The sequence below is a fragment of the Chlamydotis macqueenii genome, chromosome 5 (genome assembly GCF_036417535.1).
Source record: "Chlamydotis macqueenii isolate bChlMac1 chromosome 5, bChlMac1.mat, whole genome shotgun sequence".
Lineage (NCBI taxonomy): Eukaryota > Metazoa > Chordata > Aves > Otidiformes > Otididae > Chlamydotis > Chlamydotis macqueenii.
Genome location: NC_141560.1, coordinates 44394395 through 44413238, shown reverse-complemented (window position 1 = coordinate 44413238; position 18844 = coordinate 44394395). Strand labels below are relative to the sequence as shown.

The 18844-nt window shown below is 38.2% G+C and overlaps 1 protein-coding gene across 17 annotated transcripts in view; it reads left to right on the top strand.

Annotated features, from left to right (window-relative positions):
• CELF1 (CUGBP Elav-like family member 1) overlaps window positions 1-18844 on the top strand; it is a 66988-nt gene that overhangs the window by 28318 nt on the left and 19826 nt on the right. For 10 of the 17 annotated variants that reach the window (XM_086748066.1, XM_086748067.1, XM_086748063.1 and 7 more), the window contains 9 exons: window positions 1872-2059; window positions 2940-3022; window positions 3436-3484; window positions 6722-6856; window positions 7057-7136; window positions 7503-7664; window positions 9101-9182; window positions 12182-12310; window positions 18828-18844. The exon at window positions 18828-18844 is cut by the window's right edge and continues 97 nt beyond it. In XM_086748066.1, the coding sequence (XP_086604192.1) occupies window positions 1882-2059; window positions 2940-3022; window positions 3436-3484; window positions 6722-6856; window positions 7057-7136; window positions 7503-7664; window positions 9101-9182; window positions 12182-12310; window positions 18828-18844 (915 nt within the window). In that variant the 5' untranslated portion in view covers window positions 1872-1881. The remainder of the gene's footprint in view (window positions 1-1871; window positions 2060-2939; window positions 3023-3435; window positions 3485-6721; window positions 6857-7056; window positions 7137-7502; window positions 7665-9100; window positions 9183-12181; window positions 12311-18827) is intronic. The other 7 variants (XM_086748080.1, XM_086748078.1, XM_086748075.1 and 4 more) reach the window with 7 other exon arrangements.

Below are 18844 nucleotides of genomic sequence, written 5' to 3'. Positions count from 1 at the left end.
TTTGGGGATGAGGGCTAATGAGGAATAAAGCTATTTGACAGTACTCTTTATATTATGCTACAGGTGCTGATATAAAATCAATTGTTTAAATCAGTTGCTTGGAGAACGGTTTCTATTCTTCCCTCTTAATGACTCCAGACTATACCTTTTAATTAGGAGTGAAAGATTCCTTGAATACTGTGGAGGTCACGTTAAGAGTTGCCCAGTTACGAGGAGCCATGCTGTGTTCTTGAAGCTACCCATGGCATAGAAGGCAGGGCTGAAAATTATTATTGGAGGACGGTGAATGATTTCCAGTTGTTCTCATTTAGAATGAAAAGAGGTAGTTTACATCTTTGTAAAAGGTGGTGTTTGCCTTAGCTATTTGAAGAGGTGCAGACCATTTCTGAGTGGAAAGGTAGAGAGGAGTGAAAGTATTAATGATGATTCCCTTCCCTTCTAGTAAGAAGCTTTGTTGTTTCTTAGGTCTGTTCATACAGCTACAAAATTATGAGCTTCCCTGGCATCAGTTTTTCCTTAAGCTCTGAACAGCAGTGTATTGAGGGGAAAAATTAACTAAAGATTATCTGGTTTGGATTTTTTTTTTTTTTTTAATTATATTCAGTGGGGAATATGATTGCAGATGGACAGGGAGAGGAACATTGTTTACTGTAATGTGCAGTTAATAAGCCATTCAAAAACTATCTTTAAAGGAAAAAAATGGAGATTAAGAGAGCTGACTACTCTGGAAGAAGGCCACCTGTGTTCTTTAACAGAGAGTTTAGGGGCAGGGGGAATCATTGTATAGTTACTATTCAACTCTTCGTGTCCTTTCTAGATTATGCTGGGGTTGGTCAGCAACTTTAACCTAGTAATCACTGTAGCTACAATAGGATGTCATTCCTGTCCGTCTCCTACAGAGATAGGGCCTGTGGTGTACCAGGCTGTGACTGCCGATAACAAGACCTCACATGCATTTGCCAAGCAACAAGGAGTCAAGGCAGAAAGCAGTGTATGACTGTCAGCTAGCTGAGTGGAGTGTAACACCGTTTTATCAATAGGCCGTAAACTGTTCGTATGGCTAGATGTAAAGCCTTGAAGCCTATTATAGATTCCAATACTCAAAACTTCTGTGTTGTTGTAGTCTAAGAAGTTATTTCTTTTTCTGTGTTAACAACACGCCATTACTCAACTTGATTCAGTCTGTTACTAATTAGATTGTCCAATCCCAACCTGTTCCTGTACAACTGAAGCCTATTTTTCTTCCAAATACTATTGAAAGCTCCCTAGTTTCACAAAGAGGTATTGCGTTATAAACTTTTAATGAAACTGCTCATCTGTTCAGTTGTACCCGTTTCTCTGTTTTAAGATTGATCTTCATGCTGGGAAGCACTTCCAGATAGTCGCATTTAAAAGCACTGAAAAAAATAGTTATCCTCTCATTTTCAGTGGTTACTGATAACTTCAATAGTATGAGTTTAGGTTCTTTCCTGTTCTGGTTTCTTTTTCTGTAAAATTTTATATGGTTGAACTAGTGATATTTTTCAGGCCTCTCAAAAGATTTATGTCCTAAATCACAGATGTTGACTACTTTGTAGGAACAAACATTAAGAGAAGTTTTAAACAGCTGTGTAGAATGTGTTTGATTTCCAAGTACACAGCTTGCCAATGAATGTGAATGATGTTTTTGAATATTGAGGAATATGCAGGACAAGGAATGTGCAAGAATCTGTCTTTATGTGTTTCTTTTAATCTTATAAATTTATATATGTGTAGAAGTGTGTGTGTATATATATATATTTATCTCACTGTAAGCATACTTCTTTTAGCTGCAATATTATCTAGAATCTATGAAAAGATATAAACCAGAAATTCCTTCTTGTTTTTCGTAGTTCAAAGAAAATGAATGGCACACTGGATCACCCAGACCAACCTGATCTAGATGCTATCAAGATGTTTGTGGGTCAGGTCCCACGGAGCTGGTGTGAGAAGGATCTAAGAGAACTTTTTGAACAGTATGGTGCTGTCTATGAAATCAATGTCTTGAGGGACAGGAGCCAAAACCCTCCTCAAAGCAAAGGTGAGAACTTCTGTACTTCTCATGTGAAACTTGGGATCTCAGTTGCTTTCACATAGTTAACTTTGCTTATTCAGACATTTCTATGTGTTGGAGCTCTGTGTGACCAGGTGTGTGTGCAAGCCCAGGCTTTATAGTCTTTAAGTGTATGTGTCTAATTATACTTGGACTGTAAGCCAGTCATGAACTTGGCTGAGGAAAACAGTTTTTTTGGGTTTGGGGTTTTTTTTTGTTTGTTTTTTTTTTTCTTTTTTTTTTTTTTTTTGGTTGGTTGGTTGGTTTTTTTTTTTTAGATCTCAGAAGTGATGGGGATGCTTGAAGAGTGTGGATTATAATTGCTAAGCAGAATATCAAATTAATATTTTGCTGCTCCATAGCATCATTGTGGTGTTATGATATGATCAAAATGTTGCTGGAAGCATCACAGTTCCAGATAAAATAAAAAATTGAGGTCTTAGTCATTTGTGTACATTAAATCCTAACTAAATGCTGTACCTGGATTTGCAGTTCAGTTATATGCAATATCTTATTTCCTGTGCAAATAGATAAGTTTTTGGTACTAGCAAATGATTTTTGAGTTTTATAATGGAAGTAGCCAACAATTACTTGGTACATGTATCTAAATGTTTGGTTTAATGGTGTATTGGTGATGTTTGGTCAGTTCTGAATATATCCTATTTTATTAGAAATCTTTCTTAAACAGTCACAATCAGTAGTACCTACCTATTTCAATCAGGTACCTACCTATTTCAGTTTCAGGTCTAACCTCTTCTACTTGTCATACATCTTGTATTGGAAGGATAGGAGTGGGACGTGCAATTTTTGTAGAGCACTTCACAATTCATAGTGTATTTTCTTGACCAGCATTTTCTTTCAATTGCAGGGTGCTGTTTTGTTACGTTTTATACCCGTAAAGCTGCACTAGAAGCACAGAATGCTCTTCACAACATGAAGATCCTCCCAGGGGTAAGAGAAGAGCCATGCTTTCTTCACAACTCTATCTTGTTTTTCTGAGCTCTGGCACCACTGGTGTGTAAACATATGTTACCTTGCCCTCAAATAATGTTTTAAAAGAACTATTCAAAAGAGCAATGTCATCAGATTTGTATGATAACAAATCTTAAGGGAATTTTGGAGCATTTGGGAGAATAATATGGTAGTGAGGTGAGTGGAAATAGCTCCTATGACGCTCTCAAAGGAGGAATGATGGCATATCATTAGGAAAGCTTTTTTTCTTCTAGAAATGTATGTATTGTTACATATGCACTTCTATAGACGCAATTTAGGCTACCGTTTCTTTCTTCCACAATTCTTTGGGATGTCTTTCATGTAATATAAAGTGAATGCATCTAGGATTAAATACTCTTTTTACATTTCAGATGCACCATCCTATCCAGATGAAACCAGCTGACAGTGAAAAAAGTAATGGTAAGCTTTACTAAAGTCTGAGTTTGGTGGCATTATTTGTGCTAATAGGGAGGGAAGCTTGAGGATTTTTCTTTTGTTGAAAAGCTTCTGATGAAGTCTTCTTGAATTGGAGACCTGATTTTTTTTAAAGAAAAAAAAAAGTGTTTTCTGTACAGTAGGTAGCATAAGTGATGTCTCTAAAATTGCATGACTCGGTATCTCCCACTGCTGCTGCTTATGCTAGAGCTATGTTGTCAGTTAGGGAAACATCCAGTGAGTTCTTCTTTGTTCTAAGGTGGTTTAAATCTTTGTTGGGGACGTGGACAGTGGGATTGAGTGCACCCTCAGCAAATTTCCAGATGACACCAAGCTGAATGCTGTGCTTCCCTAGAGGGAAGCAATGCCATCCAGAGGGACCTTGGCAGGCTTGAGAGGTGGGCCCTTGTGAACCTCATAAAGTGCAACAAGGCCAGATGCAAGGTACCACACCTGTGTCAAGGCAATCCCAAACACGGATACAGGCTATGCAATGAGTGGATTGAGACCAGCCCCGTGGAGAAGGGCTTTGGGGTATTGGTGAATGAAAAACTGAATATAAGGCAGCATTGTGTGCTTGCAGCCCAGAAAACCAACTGCATCCTGGGCTGCATCAAAAGAAGGGCTAACAGGTCAAGGGAGGTGATTCTACCCATCTGCTCTGCTCTCTTGGGACCCCACCTGGAGTACTGTGTCCAGTTCTGGAGCCCCCAGCACAAGAAGGACATGGACCTGTTGGAGTAGGTCCAGAGGTGGGCCACGAAGATGATCAGAGGGCTGGAGCACCTCTGCTGTGAGGACAGGCTGAGAGAGTTGGGGCTGTTCAGCCTGGAGAAGAGAAGGCTCCAGGGAGACCTTATAGCGGCCTTCCAGTACCTAAAGGGGGCCTACAGGAAAGATGGGGAGAGATTCTCTATCAGGGAGTGTAGTGATAGGACGAGGGGAAGCAGTTTTAAAGTGAAAGAGGGTAGATATTAGGAAGAAATTATTTACTGTGAGGGTGGTGAGACACTGGAACAGAGAACTGCCCAGAGAGGTGGTGGATACCCCCTACCTGGAAGTGTTCAAGGCCAGATTGGATGGGGCTTTGAGCAACCTAACGTAGTGGAAGGTGTTCCTGCCTGTGGCGGGGGTTTGGAACTAGGTGATCTCTAAGGTCTTTTCCAACCCAAACTATTCTATGATTCTGTGAAATCTAGAAATGCTTTTTCAAGGGCCTAATCAAGTTGAAGCAAGGCCTGTTACAGCTAGAATGGAAGTCAAAACTACTTATATTATACAAAGGAGATGGAGAATTCATAACAGTTCAGTAGAGAAGAAGCTGTGAATATTTCTGCACATCGGCCGTTTCAGATGGATTAAGATATTTGGCATCTGCCATTGGTAAATGATAACTTATTCATGTATTTCCATGATGAGTTTATATACATACATGAGTTTATGTACATACAAACATGCTCAAATGTGTGTGTGTCTATATATATATTGCTGCAAGGTAAGCAAAGAAAGTGTTTAACATCTTGTAGTTTCAGCCTTTCTAGGCTCGGCTGAATTTTTTTTTTTCATTTGTCATAGTTACTATAAGATTAGCATTGCATCAGAGAGAAGATAGTCTTGATTGCAGAAAGCGTACATATTAAGGTAATTGAAAACAGAAGATGGGATATACGGGTAACATAATAGAGAGTAATTCCATCTGCACATTCCTCTGTGTATACAGAATATGTTTCTGTGTAAGTATATCTAGAAAGGAATAATTCTTTTGAAGTATTGTTGGGAGGAGAACAGATTAGGTTCTCTAAACTAAAAATTATCTTGCATTATACACACACACACAGATATCCCGGGAAAATAATGGGAAGAGGAAAAAAGGATTAATGGAATTTTAGAGTGATGGTTCTGAGGCTATTATATAATTATATGAGTTTTACTAAAAGGTGTAGGTGAAAATGAAATAAGAAAGCATCAGTTAAAGTATTTTAACTTGCCATTAATAAAAGGGATTCTGGATCTCTTGAAGTAAAATGGCCTGCAAATAGAGTTTGAAAGCAGCTTTCTGCTCTAAGAGTTGAAGGTGAACTGAGTACATCACTAAGATTTAATAGTCAAAGTCATGTCAGCTGGAATAGTTTGGAATTTTCCTCTTCAACACCATAGAAGACACAAATAAGTTGATTTTCCCTCACTATGGCACTAAATAGGAGAAGATTTTCTCTCTTGAATCTTCAAATTGTGCTACAGCCTTCATCATTATTATATTTTATACTGTCCTGAATGTTGTAATTGCAAACTGTTTTATATTGCCAAATTATATTCTGCATAATTTGCTTCATCCTTTAAAAGCAAGTATTTCAGAGGTGATTAGCATCTTTTAATAAATAAAACGAGAGGTATAAAGTTTTGGTCTGGATTCAAATTTACCCCACTCTCTTAAGTAATCTTCAAGTGGCATTAGTAACCACTAACTGAAAAGTTAAGAGAAATGTCTTTCTGGACCATTTCTTTTAAAATAGTCTCTGCACTGAAAGGTATTCTTTAACTCTAATGTATCTAGTAGCATCGGCATTTAGAGGCAAAATACAGTAGCACACAGTTCACCATTCTGGTTTGAGGTGTTATTTTCATGCTTTTCGTACAGATCAGAATGGACTAATCTGAAACACAACTAAAACTGTTCTGTTTTTAGCCACTGCTGTTGCTTCTGCTGTTGAGGCAGAAGCGTGAGGAAATCAGCAGATCTAAATTTAAGTGATGGGCATGATAAAGAGGATCGAAAGAAGCTTTCTGCAGCTCACTTGCTTAGATACAGTTAGGTATGTTGGTAATATAAAGACAGAAGAGACAGAGGAGAGGGGATGAAAATAGTCCAATAAAATACGTACAAGTGTTCTCTCTTACTCACCAGGAACTGAGTGTAGGAGTTACAGGGAAGTGCTGAATCTGATATATCTTTTTCCTTTTCTTACATTCTTGCAGTTCACAGGCTTGCAAGGAAGAAATGGTCAGCAAAATGTAAACATAAAACAGGCATCCTTCAGGTTCATTGAGATCTATTATATGCACCCTCTTAAACAGAAGAGATTCCATTACTGAGAATCTGTTTCTGACAAGCCCCTACCCTAAATACAAGGGAAACAACTGCAGTTGATGGAGAAGACTTGACAAAATAAGATCTAGCAAGCAAATATTTGCTGGTAATACTCTTGTCCTTTGATTTCTTAGCAGTAGAAGATAGGAAGTTGTTTATTGGAATGATATCCAAGAAGTGCAATGAAAATGATATCCGAGTGATGTTCTCCCCCTTTGGGCAGATTGAAGAATGCAGGATATTGCGGGGCCCAGATGGGCTGAGCCGAGGTAAGCAGGGAGCTTCTCTAAGTTTGAAGTTCTCCGCTGGATGCTGCCTTTTGCTACTCAAGGTGGCATTTCAGCTCTTTCTCTGACCCCACCTCCCACTATCCCACCGGAGGCATTTTCATTTCTTTATTCAGCCTAGTAATTGTGGATGTAGTGAATGACTTGGCTCCTTTTTGTTTTGGTTTTTTTTTTTTCCCCAGGTTGTGCATTTGTGACTTTTACAACAAGAGCCATGGCACAAACAGCAATCAAAGCAATGCACCAAGCACAAACCATGGAGGTAAAACAAGTTAGTGGGTTTCAGGAGGTGATGTAATTTGTCAGGCAGTCACTAAGGAGTTTGGAGGATTAGAGAGCGGAGAGAAGGATAAGTGCAGTGTGTGTTTCTTCACAAATACTACTCCTGGACCATTGTATTTGTTCTGCTCCTATTTTTAGAGCTCGGGATAGAAAATTCATCTGCTGAGAAAATACCAGAGTTACAAAGAAGTAAAAGCAAATGAGATTTTGAACCTTTAATGAAATGTGCTGTTTGAATATATGTATGTATGGGGAGGGAAATGCTTCCAATAACTGGGTCTTAATGCAGTATTTTTGTGACTGCTGGGGATAGTAAGTATGTAATTGTTTGAATTGCTATTTGCAGGGTTGCTCTTCTCCCATTGTGGTAAAATTTGCAGACACGCAGAAGGACAAAGAGCAGAAACGAATTGCTCAGCAGCTCCAACAACAAATGCAACAGATCAGTGCTGCCTCAGTATGGGGAAACCTGGCTGGTCTCAACGCACTTGGACCCCAGTACTTAGCAGTGAGTTTCTGATTTGGGTTCTTCTCATCTCTTTAGGGATTACAGTGTCTGACTGTCTTGTAGTGTTTAATGTGTTCATTTTTAGAAGATTCCTGATAGATAGAAGCAGGGTTCTTAATCCCCATTTTGTGGATGAGAAGGCTTGAAATTAAGTTTTGTGCTAACAGCTAATCAGGATTTCAACCCCAGTCACTGTAGCCCTGACTACTGAAACTTTTTTTTCCTGTCTTTTCTAGCATGACTTTGTGCTGGAAGATTTTCTTCATATATTATAGTCTCAATGTTTACCCATATAAATGCCCTTTTCCTGTCTGATGACACAGTTCTTGTATTCCTCTTCCATTTTTCCTTTTTCAGCCTTTATTTCTCATCACTTTCCAGTGAAACCTGGAACAGTATTTGGTACTGTTCATATAGAAAAGATGATCAGGTTGGAAGCACCAAGCAGCTGATAGTGCACAGAAAAAAAAAAAAAACAACAAAGCAAACCACCCCCTCCCTAAAAAAAAAAAAAAACAAAACCCAAAAAAAAAAAAAACCCACCACCAACAACAAAAAACAAACAGCCCACCCACTGAAAGCAGAGAGAAGCTGCTCTTTAGAATAATTACACAAAAGAACGTCGTCTGCTATTTGTCAGTGATTTTGGTTGATTTTGCTGAGTCCCTAAAGGGTGAGCTTCTCATAAACTGATGTGCTCTGGCTCGTGTGAGTTGCCAGAGTAGCTGTGAGAGCTGTATTCATGCAATATGAGGTCTGGAGAACAGAAAAGGAAAACTTCACCTCATTCTGGGTACTGTTGAAGTGGGGGCATTCTCTCTTTTACTACTGCTTTAGGTTTGGTAGATAGGAATTTTTTATAACACCACCTGTTATTATAAAAAGAGAAAGGAATAGAAAATCCCTCAGCTTCTGAGTTGAGGCTTCAAATTTCTCTCATGGCTACTGTGCTTAAGGAAGGTGTAGGGAGTTCCCTCTCATGGTGTCTTTTTGGTTTTGGCATTTTGGTATGGCATTTGCCATTTCTGCTATGCTGGCAGTGTCAGCTGTAAAGTCTGGCTTGAGGTAGTATATCCTTAGGGGTGGTGATCCTGCCTGAGGTGCTTGTAGTAGGAATTCTCTCTCACTACTAATTCTACTGTTTTTGTCATGGTGCATTAGCTATAAACTTCCCTCAACATTTCTTATGTTTGTTGAGGAAAGCATTGTGCTGTTGCTTTGGCTGCAGTGTGATGGGCAACGTGAATTTTCACTATGGTGGTGCTCTGGCTGTATTGTGTAATGGGAGTTTTCTTTAAGCTTTGCTATGTTGTGGTGCATGGGCAGTGGGCATTCACTTTGTGACGGCGCTCTGGCTGTGGTGTGATGCAGTTTCTCCCAGAAGCAGAGCCAGCCCTCACTCTCACTCTTGTTTTGTTTTTTGGTGTAATGTCTAGCTTTATTTGCAGCTCCTTCAGCAGACAGCAGCTGCGTCATCTGGGAACCTGAACACATTGAGCAGCCTCCACCCAATGGGAGGTGAGTTTTTTTCCACCAGAAGACAAATTCAGTGCCAAAAAAAAAGAGGAGGAGGGTAGAGAAAGTAGCCAAATACTGTAGACACATTAACTTCATTTTGAAATAAGTAGTCCTGAGTTTACCCACTCCTTTGGAATAACAGGAATCCTCTGCTACGAGTATGAATGTTCCTTGTTAATCTTAGTAAACTGTTGTCCCCAAGGTAAGTTGTGGTATACTGATGATCTCCTCTACCTCTGGCATTGAAAACTATCTTGCCTTGTGAATACAAAAAGATAGCTCTGTATATTTGTTTTCACCCAAACAGGTGTGTATGTGAAGCATTGTGTTTTGAAGTAAGCACTAATGCATGTGTTTCAGTGATAATGGATTCTTAGGTTTCCATTTTAAATTCTTTGTTCTTAAATACATCAAAGTTGAAAATGCTGTGTTGGTAGGAGTGTGAACTAGTCCTTCATTCACGTTCTTTAATGCCTTCATTTGAATTACAATTGATTATGGCATTGCTTTTAGGGAAATATCAGCTTAATAGGTATGACATTAATTCCTTCCTATGGACTGCTACTCAGACTATTCACAAAGTATAGCAGTACTGGAGCTGCAAATCGATTGTCCCTCTGTCTTCACAGTGTGGGGAATAATAAAACACATGTTAGTAATTCCATTCGGCATATTCTCTAAATTCTTCTGCTGGCAGAAAAACTATAATTTTGGTCTTAATACTGAACATTTTCAGCTTTTAAAATTGCCTCCTGGAGTCGTATGGTAGTTCACAATTACATGCCCGATCTGTGCAAATGTTGATCTAAAAGTGTTAAGAAAGTAAAATGTCTTTGTACATCTGACTTGTGTTGGTATACCAATCAGTAACAATTGCAAGCTTTTGCAAATGTTTTGTTTTCGATGGTAAGAACTTTGATTTGCAGTTGATTCTAACCTTAGCTTCTTATATGTACTTTTTTCATGTTAGACCTAAGACTCTTGCCAAAAGCAATTATTTTAAAATCAGTGTCACTAATATCCTGTGTGGTGGTGAGCTTCTGATGCGCATGGTCCTGATATTTTTTTTCCCATCTCTTGTGTCTGTTTAAAAGCAAATGGTAATAAAGGAGAAAAACAGTACAGCAGTTCGTGGTAATTGTTACTGAAATAAGAATTGGGGTAGGGGGCAGGGGCTAACTAGCCGAGGTTGCCTAAGAAGTTTCCAGGGTAATTCTGTCTTCACTATTTAAGAAAACATCTTAAAAAATTGACAACTCAGGCGTATAAATAGCATGTTGCATGGTGTTTTGAAAGAATTATTCCAAGTCTGTGATTCTTCACAGAAAGAGTTTTAGTTTCAAAGTCCTGTTAACATTGCAGCTGATCTCCTTCCTTGAAATTCATAGAAAAATTAAGTAGGTAATTAGATCCCAAACTATATCAGACTTTGTAGACAAAATTTAATCTTGACCCTGTTTGCAAGCAGATGGGAAAACAATGTGATGACAAGAGGACAGGTGCAGTGTGCACGTGCCAAACTGCTTCAGAAGGAAAGCAAGCTGCTCTGTTCTTCACTAGCTCTAACACTTGCACGTTTAACCCTCTGTAGCACAATAAAAACAAAAGATACAACTTTTTTTGTTTTACCTTCATGCTTTTATGTTACAATGGCACCTTGAGAATCTGAATAAAGGCAGTACCTTGTTTCAGGTACTAAATGGGGTTAGGGAAACACTCTGTCACAAAGAGAAAACAATTGAAAAAAATTTTTTAAAAAGAATGAACTATGCTAAAGGTAGTGGAAGTTTTTTAGAAAATAAATAGTTTATACTGTGTTGTCACTTACATTCTTATGTTGTCTGTTTACATACTTAAATTACAAAACGGAGATTTTAATTATTTGAGATGTGTGCTTTGTCACCAAGTACTTATTAAGAATCCAAAAGATGAGGTGGCACATCTGCCTAGGACATGGTTTTTATATGAATGGTTATTAATTTAATTTTGTAGGGAAGAATTACTAGGGATTGTCTGAAAAGAGGAGGAATTCTTAGAATAAGCAAAGGTAGAGTCAAAAATGGGAAATAAGGGAAAGGGAGGAGAGGCAGAATTTGAAGAATGGAGCTAGCCTACCAAAGGATGGCTAAAATACAGACTTCAGAAGAAGATTGATAATCTCATGGCAGGAAGAGGGCAAACTACAGTGTTAGTACTGACCAAATGGTTTCAGTCAAAAATTATGACTCAAAATTAAGGTGAGTCAGATGAGTAAATTGACCAGTAAAAGTTCATCAGCACAGGGATACCTTGCTCCCCTTGCAGTATTCCTGGCTGCTTACCCGCAACATGCCTGATGTTTCCCATTTTCCTTACCAGTTTTGTTTGACCAGCTGACTAGGCTACACATACGTCGGCTGATCTTGTGGTCAGGAGTTGCCACGTAATGTTGTCTCACAATTGCCTGTTGCTTCTTGGCTACCAAGGGGACAAAACAAAATGTGCTGATACTCAGCTGATGGTGGGTTAAAAGTGGGACTTCATGGCCACTGTGGTGTGTAGGTCGTCTTGAAAGAATTCTGCAGTTGTTGCTGTTCCCATACAAAGAGTCTGGAGGGACACAAGAGAAGAAGAGGTTATTTATTGGCCTGGTTTCTAGACAAGTTCTCTAGCTTGCAGATGAGCTGTCAGGTCCTGGCCTAACTCTCAATTAAAGCTGCTATGCTTTTGTGACTGGAGCAAACACTGCTTGAAAATTTCTGTTCTCTGGAGTCTACATGTGGGATTGTGACTACCTGGTCTTTTACTGAAACTCATCTACCTGGGCAAAGAAAAATTTCTTTTTTTAGTTATAACAAGGAATCACAGTGTAGAAAAGATCAGTAACTAGTATTAAGCCTGTTGGTTTTAAGCTCCTTCCCATTACTCCCTTGCGATGTGCTGAGGTTGCTGGATCTGTTAAGCTTGGATAATGGTGACTATTAAAGGAGAAACTCTGTGCATTTTTCAATGTGTTGCAGGATTGAATGCGATGCAATTACAGAACCTGGCCGCATTAGCAGCTGCAGCCAGTGCAGCTCAGAATACGCCAAGTGGTACCGCTGCACTCACTTCCTCCAGCAGTCCCCTGAGTGTGCTCACCAGCTCAGGTAAGAGACTGTCTATGCTGTAGTGTGTTATGACGTGGGTTGCCTTAGGAGTAATTTCAGGATAGATGTCATCTGTTTTGTCTATCCCTTTTTGTCACTTTCATGTTGATTCTTTAACAGATAAGTAGTTTTACTAGTACATTCACTGGCCTTTGTTTATGGTAGATATCTTTGTCAGCAGCTAAAGCTTTTTTTTTACTTGCTGTGTTCCTTCCTCCAAATGGTCAGATTAATTTAGACTAAAAAGAATTTTTGAGATCATCATGAAGCAGAAGGGTAGGTGACCTCTTTCCAGTCATACTATTACAATCTTGTCACATATTGGGTTTATCTGTGATTTTAGACAGGTACTGTGGCAGATGTACCTTATTCCTCTGTACATGGAGATAGAAGATGCTTTAAGCATGAAGTAATGCATTCTGTGTACTAGAACAGTACAGTGTATATTCTTCTGGCATTCAAGGATACTAAACTACCTCAGAGAAGTAGAATAAACAGACCCCTAACATATTTTTTGGAAAGCAGTTGTCTAGAACTGAGTGTATGAGTGGCACATAAAAATCAGTATCTTGTTTTTCTGGGTTTTTTTGTGGTTTGGTGTGGGTTTTGTGTTTTTCTTTAGGTTATGTACAATATACAGAGAGGCTAGAATGTCCAAGTACTGTTCTTTTGCTGCCTTATTGTTAAATGTGATCATTAAATGCAAAAAAAAAGTAAATAAAAAAATAAAATAAATTGTGCTTACATCAGGCATGCTCAGTTTTTACCATAAATGAGGATCAGTATCCTACTCAGTTATTTCCATCGTATTTTCAGTTACTTCGAAATCCTGACATATGAAGGGAGACCCTGTATTTTCAGGGTGTTAGTTTTTCAGCTTCTACAGTGTGGTATGTAGGTTTAGTTTTGGGGCTTTTTGTTTTTCATAAAAAGCCGGGTTGCTTACCCAGTTTTGAAATCCAGCCTACAGAGTTGGCTTCCTCACCTGTGATTGTGAGACAGCAAGAGGGTGGGAGGCATGTTTTAGATTTCCACAGGTAGCTTCTTGTATTGCGTAGGAGGACCAAGGAACTGGACTAAGAGATCATAAAGAGATTACAAGGAAAAGCTGTTTAGAAAACCTTATGTCACATGATCAGGAGTTAAACTATGGGTGCTTTGCACAGTTTTCTACTTAAAGAAATCCCCAAGAAAGAATTCAGTTCAAAGAGTGTTCTGTTGCTGGGTGGGTTTTTTTTTACATAAAAACTTTGTGATCTGCAGTCCTTAAAGATTAAATTTCAAAGTTTATCTTGACTCCCAGCAATGGTATCCTATTCTATAATTAATAAAAAACCAGCAAACAAACAAACAAAGAGTTGAGGCTATACAGGAGCTACATTTGTAACCCACTAATGCTGCTTCATCATAGAGAAGGCATGAAGGTGAATATATCTGAGATTTTCTCCCATATTTCCTTATGCAGTAGCAGAGCTGGAATTGTCAGGTTACATTTTGCTGTGACAGGCATTTAGAACTAAAATTTCCTTGTTGATTCTCTTGTCTACTAACTGGAGTAAGTTCTCTGATTTGTTGAGGTGGGGAAAGGAACTGGCAGGTTCTGAAATGCTGGTCCAAATGCCGTGCATACTAGAAAAGGCAGAGACAGCCTGTTGTCAGAAGTGTACAGTGAAAGGATAAGGGCAATGGACAAAAGTTGCAACAGAGAAAATTCTGACTGGATCTAAAAGAAAAATGAAATTAATAATGAAAGTGATTAAGCTCAGGAACCAGATACCAGAGGGACTGTGGAATCTCCATCATTTCAGAGATTCAGAATGCAGTTGGAAAGGACCCTGAACAGGCTGACTTAACTGAGAGGTTAGACCAGCTCTAAGCAGACCATTAGACTAGATGATCCACAGAGGTCCCTTTCAACTGAAGTTATGCTGCTGTTGTGTGGTTCCTTGGGATTGGTTTCCCCTCTGCGAATTTTGCTGTTGTACAGCACTCTGCATGTTCCTTTTCCCTTGATGAGAGACATATCTCAGGACTCCGTTCCATTTTTGATCATGCTGGTGGAGGGGCTGAATCCAAACAACTTTCTGATTGCCAGTCATATTGATAAATGATTGTGTCAACAATGAAGTAATCATGATGGGTCATTTGAATTACTATCCTATATGGATGTATCGGTCGGTTCACTCTTCTTGTTTGGAAGAAATTAAAAGTTCTGGAGGATATGTGGTCTATTTGTAGTCACTGTCATAAAACTGAAACAGTTTCAGTGCTTTTCATTAGAGGTATGAATATGTTTCACCTTCTAAAACTGTGCTTAAATTGAGGGGACAGGAAGCATCAATGTGTATATACAGCATTCAATCTCATGATACTTCTGTAATTATACAGCTCTTTAACTTTTTACTCTGAAATAGCTATTATGTCTAACAAAAGAAAACTTGAAATTCTTCTGATTAGCATTTGTATGTGCCTTCACACTATATATATTCACATAGAAGGCTGTTGGACTCGACAAATTCAGAGCATCCCTCCTGAACTATACCTAGACCTTGAAAACACTCAATATATAGCTGCTCAGTACCATGTGTTAGTAAATGTCGTCTTTGTCTGAGGGACATATGGCAATACTTACTGTGATAGCCTCGTAAACCTAACTGCAGATGAGATGACTACCAGCTTGATGTCTGTCCATCTGTCATCCAAATGTTCACCTGATGCTTGTTTGGACATCTTTCCCAGATTATCCTCAAATCGCATAATTGGTGGAAAAATCCAGACAATCCTTACACATAGTTATCTTTTTTATTTACTTTCATCTGCACTGATATCTTTTGTGTTTGGGGAACTTGGAAGTTCACACAGTGCAGAGTCTATGGTCTATGGATAGGTTACATGTCAGAATTGTTCAACTTGGATCTTATGTATTGTTGTGCTGTCTTTCTGCTCATTTCAGGTGATTTTGTTTAGGTATTTCCAAGCAGTGTTGTGTATTTTGATGTAGAATTAGGATGGAGCAAAACCTTCAACCTTGCAAGCAGCTGCTCTTTGGAACCGAACAGAGTGCTGCTGCATCCACCTGTAGGTAATCCATGTTACAGAGATAGTGGCCTTAGTTAAACTCATTTAAACTGCTGGCTTGTGAAAGGGACATTCAATAAGATATAATATTAGTATTTCAGGATTTGGAGTGTCTTGTCTGCCGTCTTTTTGACTCAGACATCAATAAGAATTGTCTACTCCAGAGCGAAATAGAATGGTTGCACAAGCTGGTTTCTCCTCCTTTCAAAGGCAACCATCAGAGGCCAGCAAAGACTAGATGATTTTGCTGGCCTTAGTGTGTGTCCAGCAAAACTGTTTTCAGAGACATCATAGTCATTCTGCTTTTACTGGAACTCATTCTTCAGATTCATTGCTTGAAATGTAGTGCTCTAGCTCATTGCTTGGATGTTGGATGACTGAAATAGAATAGACTTACTGTTCCCTCAGTTTACCTCCCTCTACAAGTTGGTAGTTGATGTCCTTGTCCAAGTTTTGTTACCTTTCCTAGCTGTTCTTTACTACATATTCAAATTTTCTGAAGACCTTTTCAAGTATTTTCAGCTAGTTCTCTTAGAGTAAGCCTTTTGGACTAGATGTAACTCAGTATATAGATCTAAGATCAGTAGCAAGCGAAAAAAAAACCAACAACACACCAAAAACTGCACAGAAACAATGTTAAGAATTAGAGATGGAGTAAAGAACATGTATAAAGCTATATTGCTTTTGTATAAAGCTATATTGCTCCATTACTATGTGCTGTTTTCTGATCTAAAATAATACACAAAAACTAGAAGAGCAGAAAGGGTGAGTAGAACTGTGGAACTCCTTCTCTATTAGGAGCCATGAGGGAGCCTTAAAAATAGAAGACTGACATGGGAGGAGGAGATGTTTGAAGCCAACAAATAAATTAGTGTTGTGATGAAGACAAATAGGGAAAGACCAGTTAGATATTTCAAGGCAAGAATGATGGGATATCAGGTAAAGTTGTCAGCTGACAGCTCAAAATCAAAAAGAGCTATTTCTTTGCATAGTGCATGATTAAATTGCAGAATTCGTGCCTTAGAATATAGTAGAGTCAAACAATTTGGTGTTCAAAGTGCATTGAAATTAATGAATGAAAATTTTAACTTTAATGCGAAAACATTGCCCTTGGCCAAAAAAATCCTAGGATTGCAAACTGCTGCGTTGGTATATAAGAAGTATTCCTTTGTCATTGCCCTGTATTTCTTCTCTACTGTTATTTATCTGTCTTTAGTCATCATCAGAAATGGGGTGCTGACTCAGTACAGCAATTCCTATATACATATGATAAAGAAAATGAACCAAACAGTGTTAAATTTTCTTGGCGTTTTCAGTACTAAAGCATTTCTTCTTTTGCTTAAAGAGATTTCTGATAAAGTCAGCTAAACTAAAATAACTGTGTATTCAGCTTTTTGTAGTGGTTTAAATGGTTTAATTTCAAAATCACAACCTTTTTAAAGTAGGGAAGGCATATGTTCTCTCTTTTACTTTACTCTCTAGCCTTGGCTTCATTCTTTTGTTTCCCATACCACTACTATTTTATTGCGGAGTTGTTTGTTGGTTTTTGGTTTGGGTTTTGGTTTTTGGTTTTTGTTTTTTTTTTGAAGTAGTGTTCTCATCTGTAAAAATCTACTGTTGTTTTGAATTACACAGATTAGCAATGAAATGTTGCAGAAACAAGTAAAATTCTAAAATCAAGACAGCTGTATCGTTTCTGAACATTGGCTTTTATTCAACCAGCTGTGCTATTTTTTTTTTCTTCCAACTTGAGGGTTATACTGTAACTTGTTCTCTATATTTTTTCCAACATTTAATATGCTACTGATAGTAAAACAGGAAGTGTTTCCTTTTCTTCAGAGTAAGCATCTTGAAAGATGGTGTACCAGACTATGTTTTAATTTCTGACTTGTTAAGAGAGCTTGTCTACAACTTTTCCTAGAGGAGGTTTGTAAATTAGTCTGTCGGTAAAAAACTAAACAGTGCAGCTCTCTGGGTTCTCATGCAGCTTCTGTTAGGTACAGCTACTTTTGTTAAAGGTACAGCTTTTGCTGGGGCTTGTTAAGCAAGTTTGCTGTATTCCATTTAAATAGTTACCATATTCCACTCCAGCAGAGACTTTGTGCCACATATTGCAAGGAGGCTGGACTAGATGACCTTTCAAAGATCCCTTCCAACCCAAACTATTTTGTGATTCTGTATATGAAGTGGTGAATATGTAGTGTGTGTGAATCTGCTTGAAAGATGCTAACAGTTCTTCTAGAAGTTTTAATGGATGTACACAACACAGCTGAGAATCACAAAACCACAAAGGAAACTGAAAATTAAATGCCTGAATGTCTGTTCTTCTGTTACTCACTTGATCAAACAGATAAATTCCTCTTCAAAGCAGAGTACAAGATGCCTCTGCAACACCAGTCTTCAGTATCTTTTAATTTGTAGAAGCCGTAACTATTTTCCAGTGCATCTTGTGCAGTAAATTTAAAATTCTGGCTTAATAGCAATATGCATAGCTTTTCTTATTTACCTTCTTCAGATTTCTAAGTAGTCCACAAACCTGTTGGGAAAACCACTACTATGTAATCATAAAAATACTATTATTTTCTTATTTTATCAAGTCCATAATCTTTGCAGATGACCTTAATTTGAACTTCTGTTTCTTTTGATATACCAGCTTGGCAAACCTTTTTCTCATGTTTTTAATGTCTATTTCTGTAGAACTAACTCTGCCTGTTGTAGAATTTGGCAGGCAATATAAGCTGTTAGTGTGCTAAGTACTGTATCTGTAGAGTTCTCTTACTGAGTAAATGTGGTTGAAGATGTTAGGGGCACAGTCAACAGCGTATAGAATGTGTATTTTGGATGTACGTTCCAAGACTTTTATTGGCCCTAGCCCCAGCTGCTGCTGCAGGATTTTTAATGGAAAATTATTTAATGTGTCAGAATAATCTGGGCATTTGCTGTTCCTGTTCTGGCAGTTGGGAAAACTGTATGTTCGTTTTGAGTGGAGTTTTCTTTAGTGTCCCTAGTATCTGTGTTTCAAGTCTTTTTTCACCTTCTGTTCAAGGATAGATGTTAACATGTAGCAACTGATTCTTACTTTAGTCAGCAGGAAGCAAGCATTGCTGCTAGTCACCTTATGTGGAGGTATGAAGTTTAGCTAACATTCGTATATTGTCTCAATCTTACGTGTATTACACTTAATGAAATTATTATTGCTACAAAGAGTAGACATTATGATAAAGTAGAAAATTTTCAAAAATTTAGGAAGAGATTAGAAGATACAAGCAGTATGATCAACCAGGTTGTGTGAGTTTGGGATTTTTTTTTTGGCATAAAGTATACTGTGTTGCCTTGATCTGTTCCTTACTAGCCTTTTCTACAGAAATAACATCATGAAGAAGTTGAATTATGAGGACCAAAAAATATTGCATGAAGTCTAATTATCTGATTTTAATAGCAGGTTCCTCACCTAGC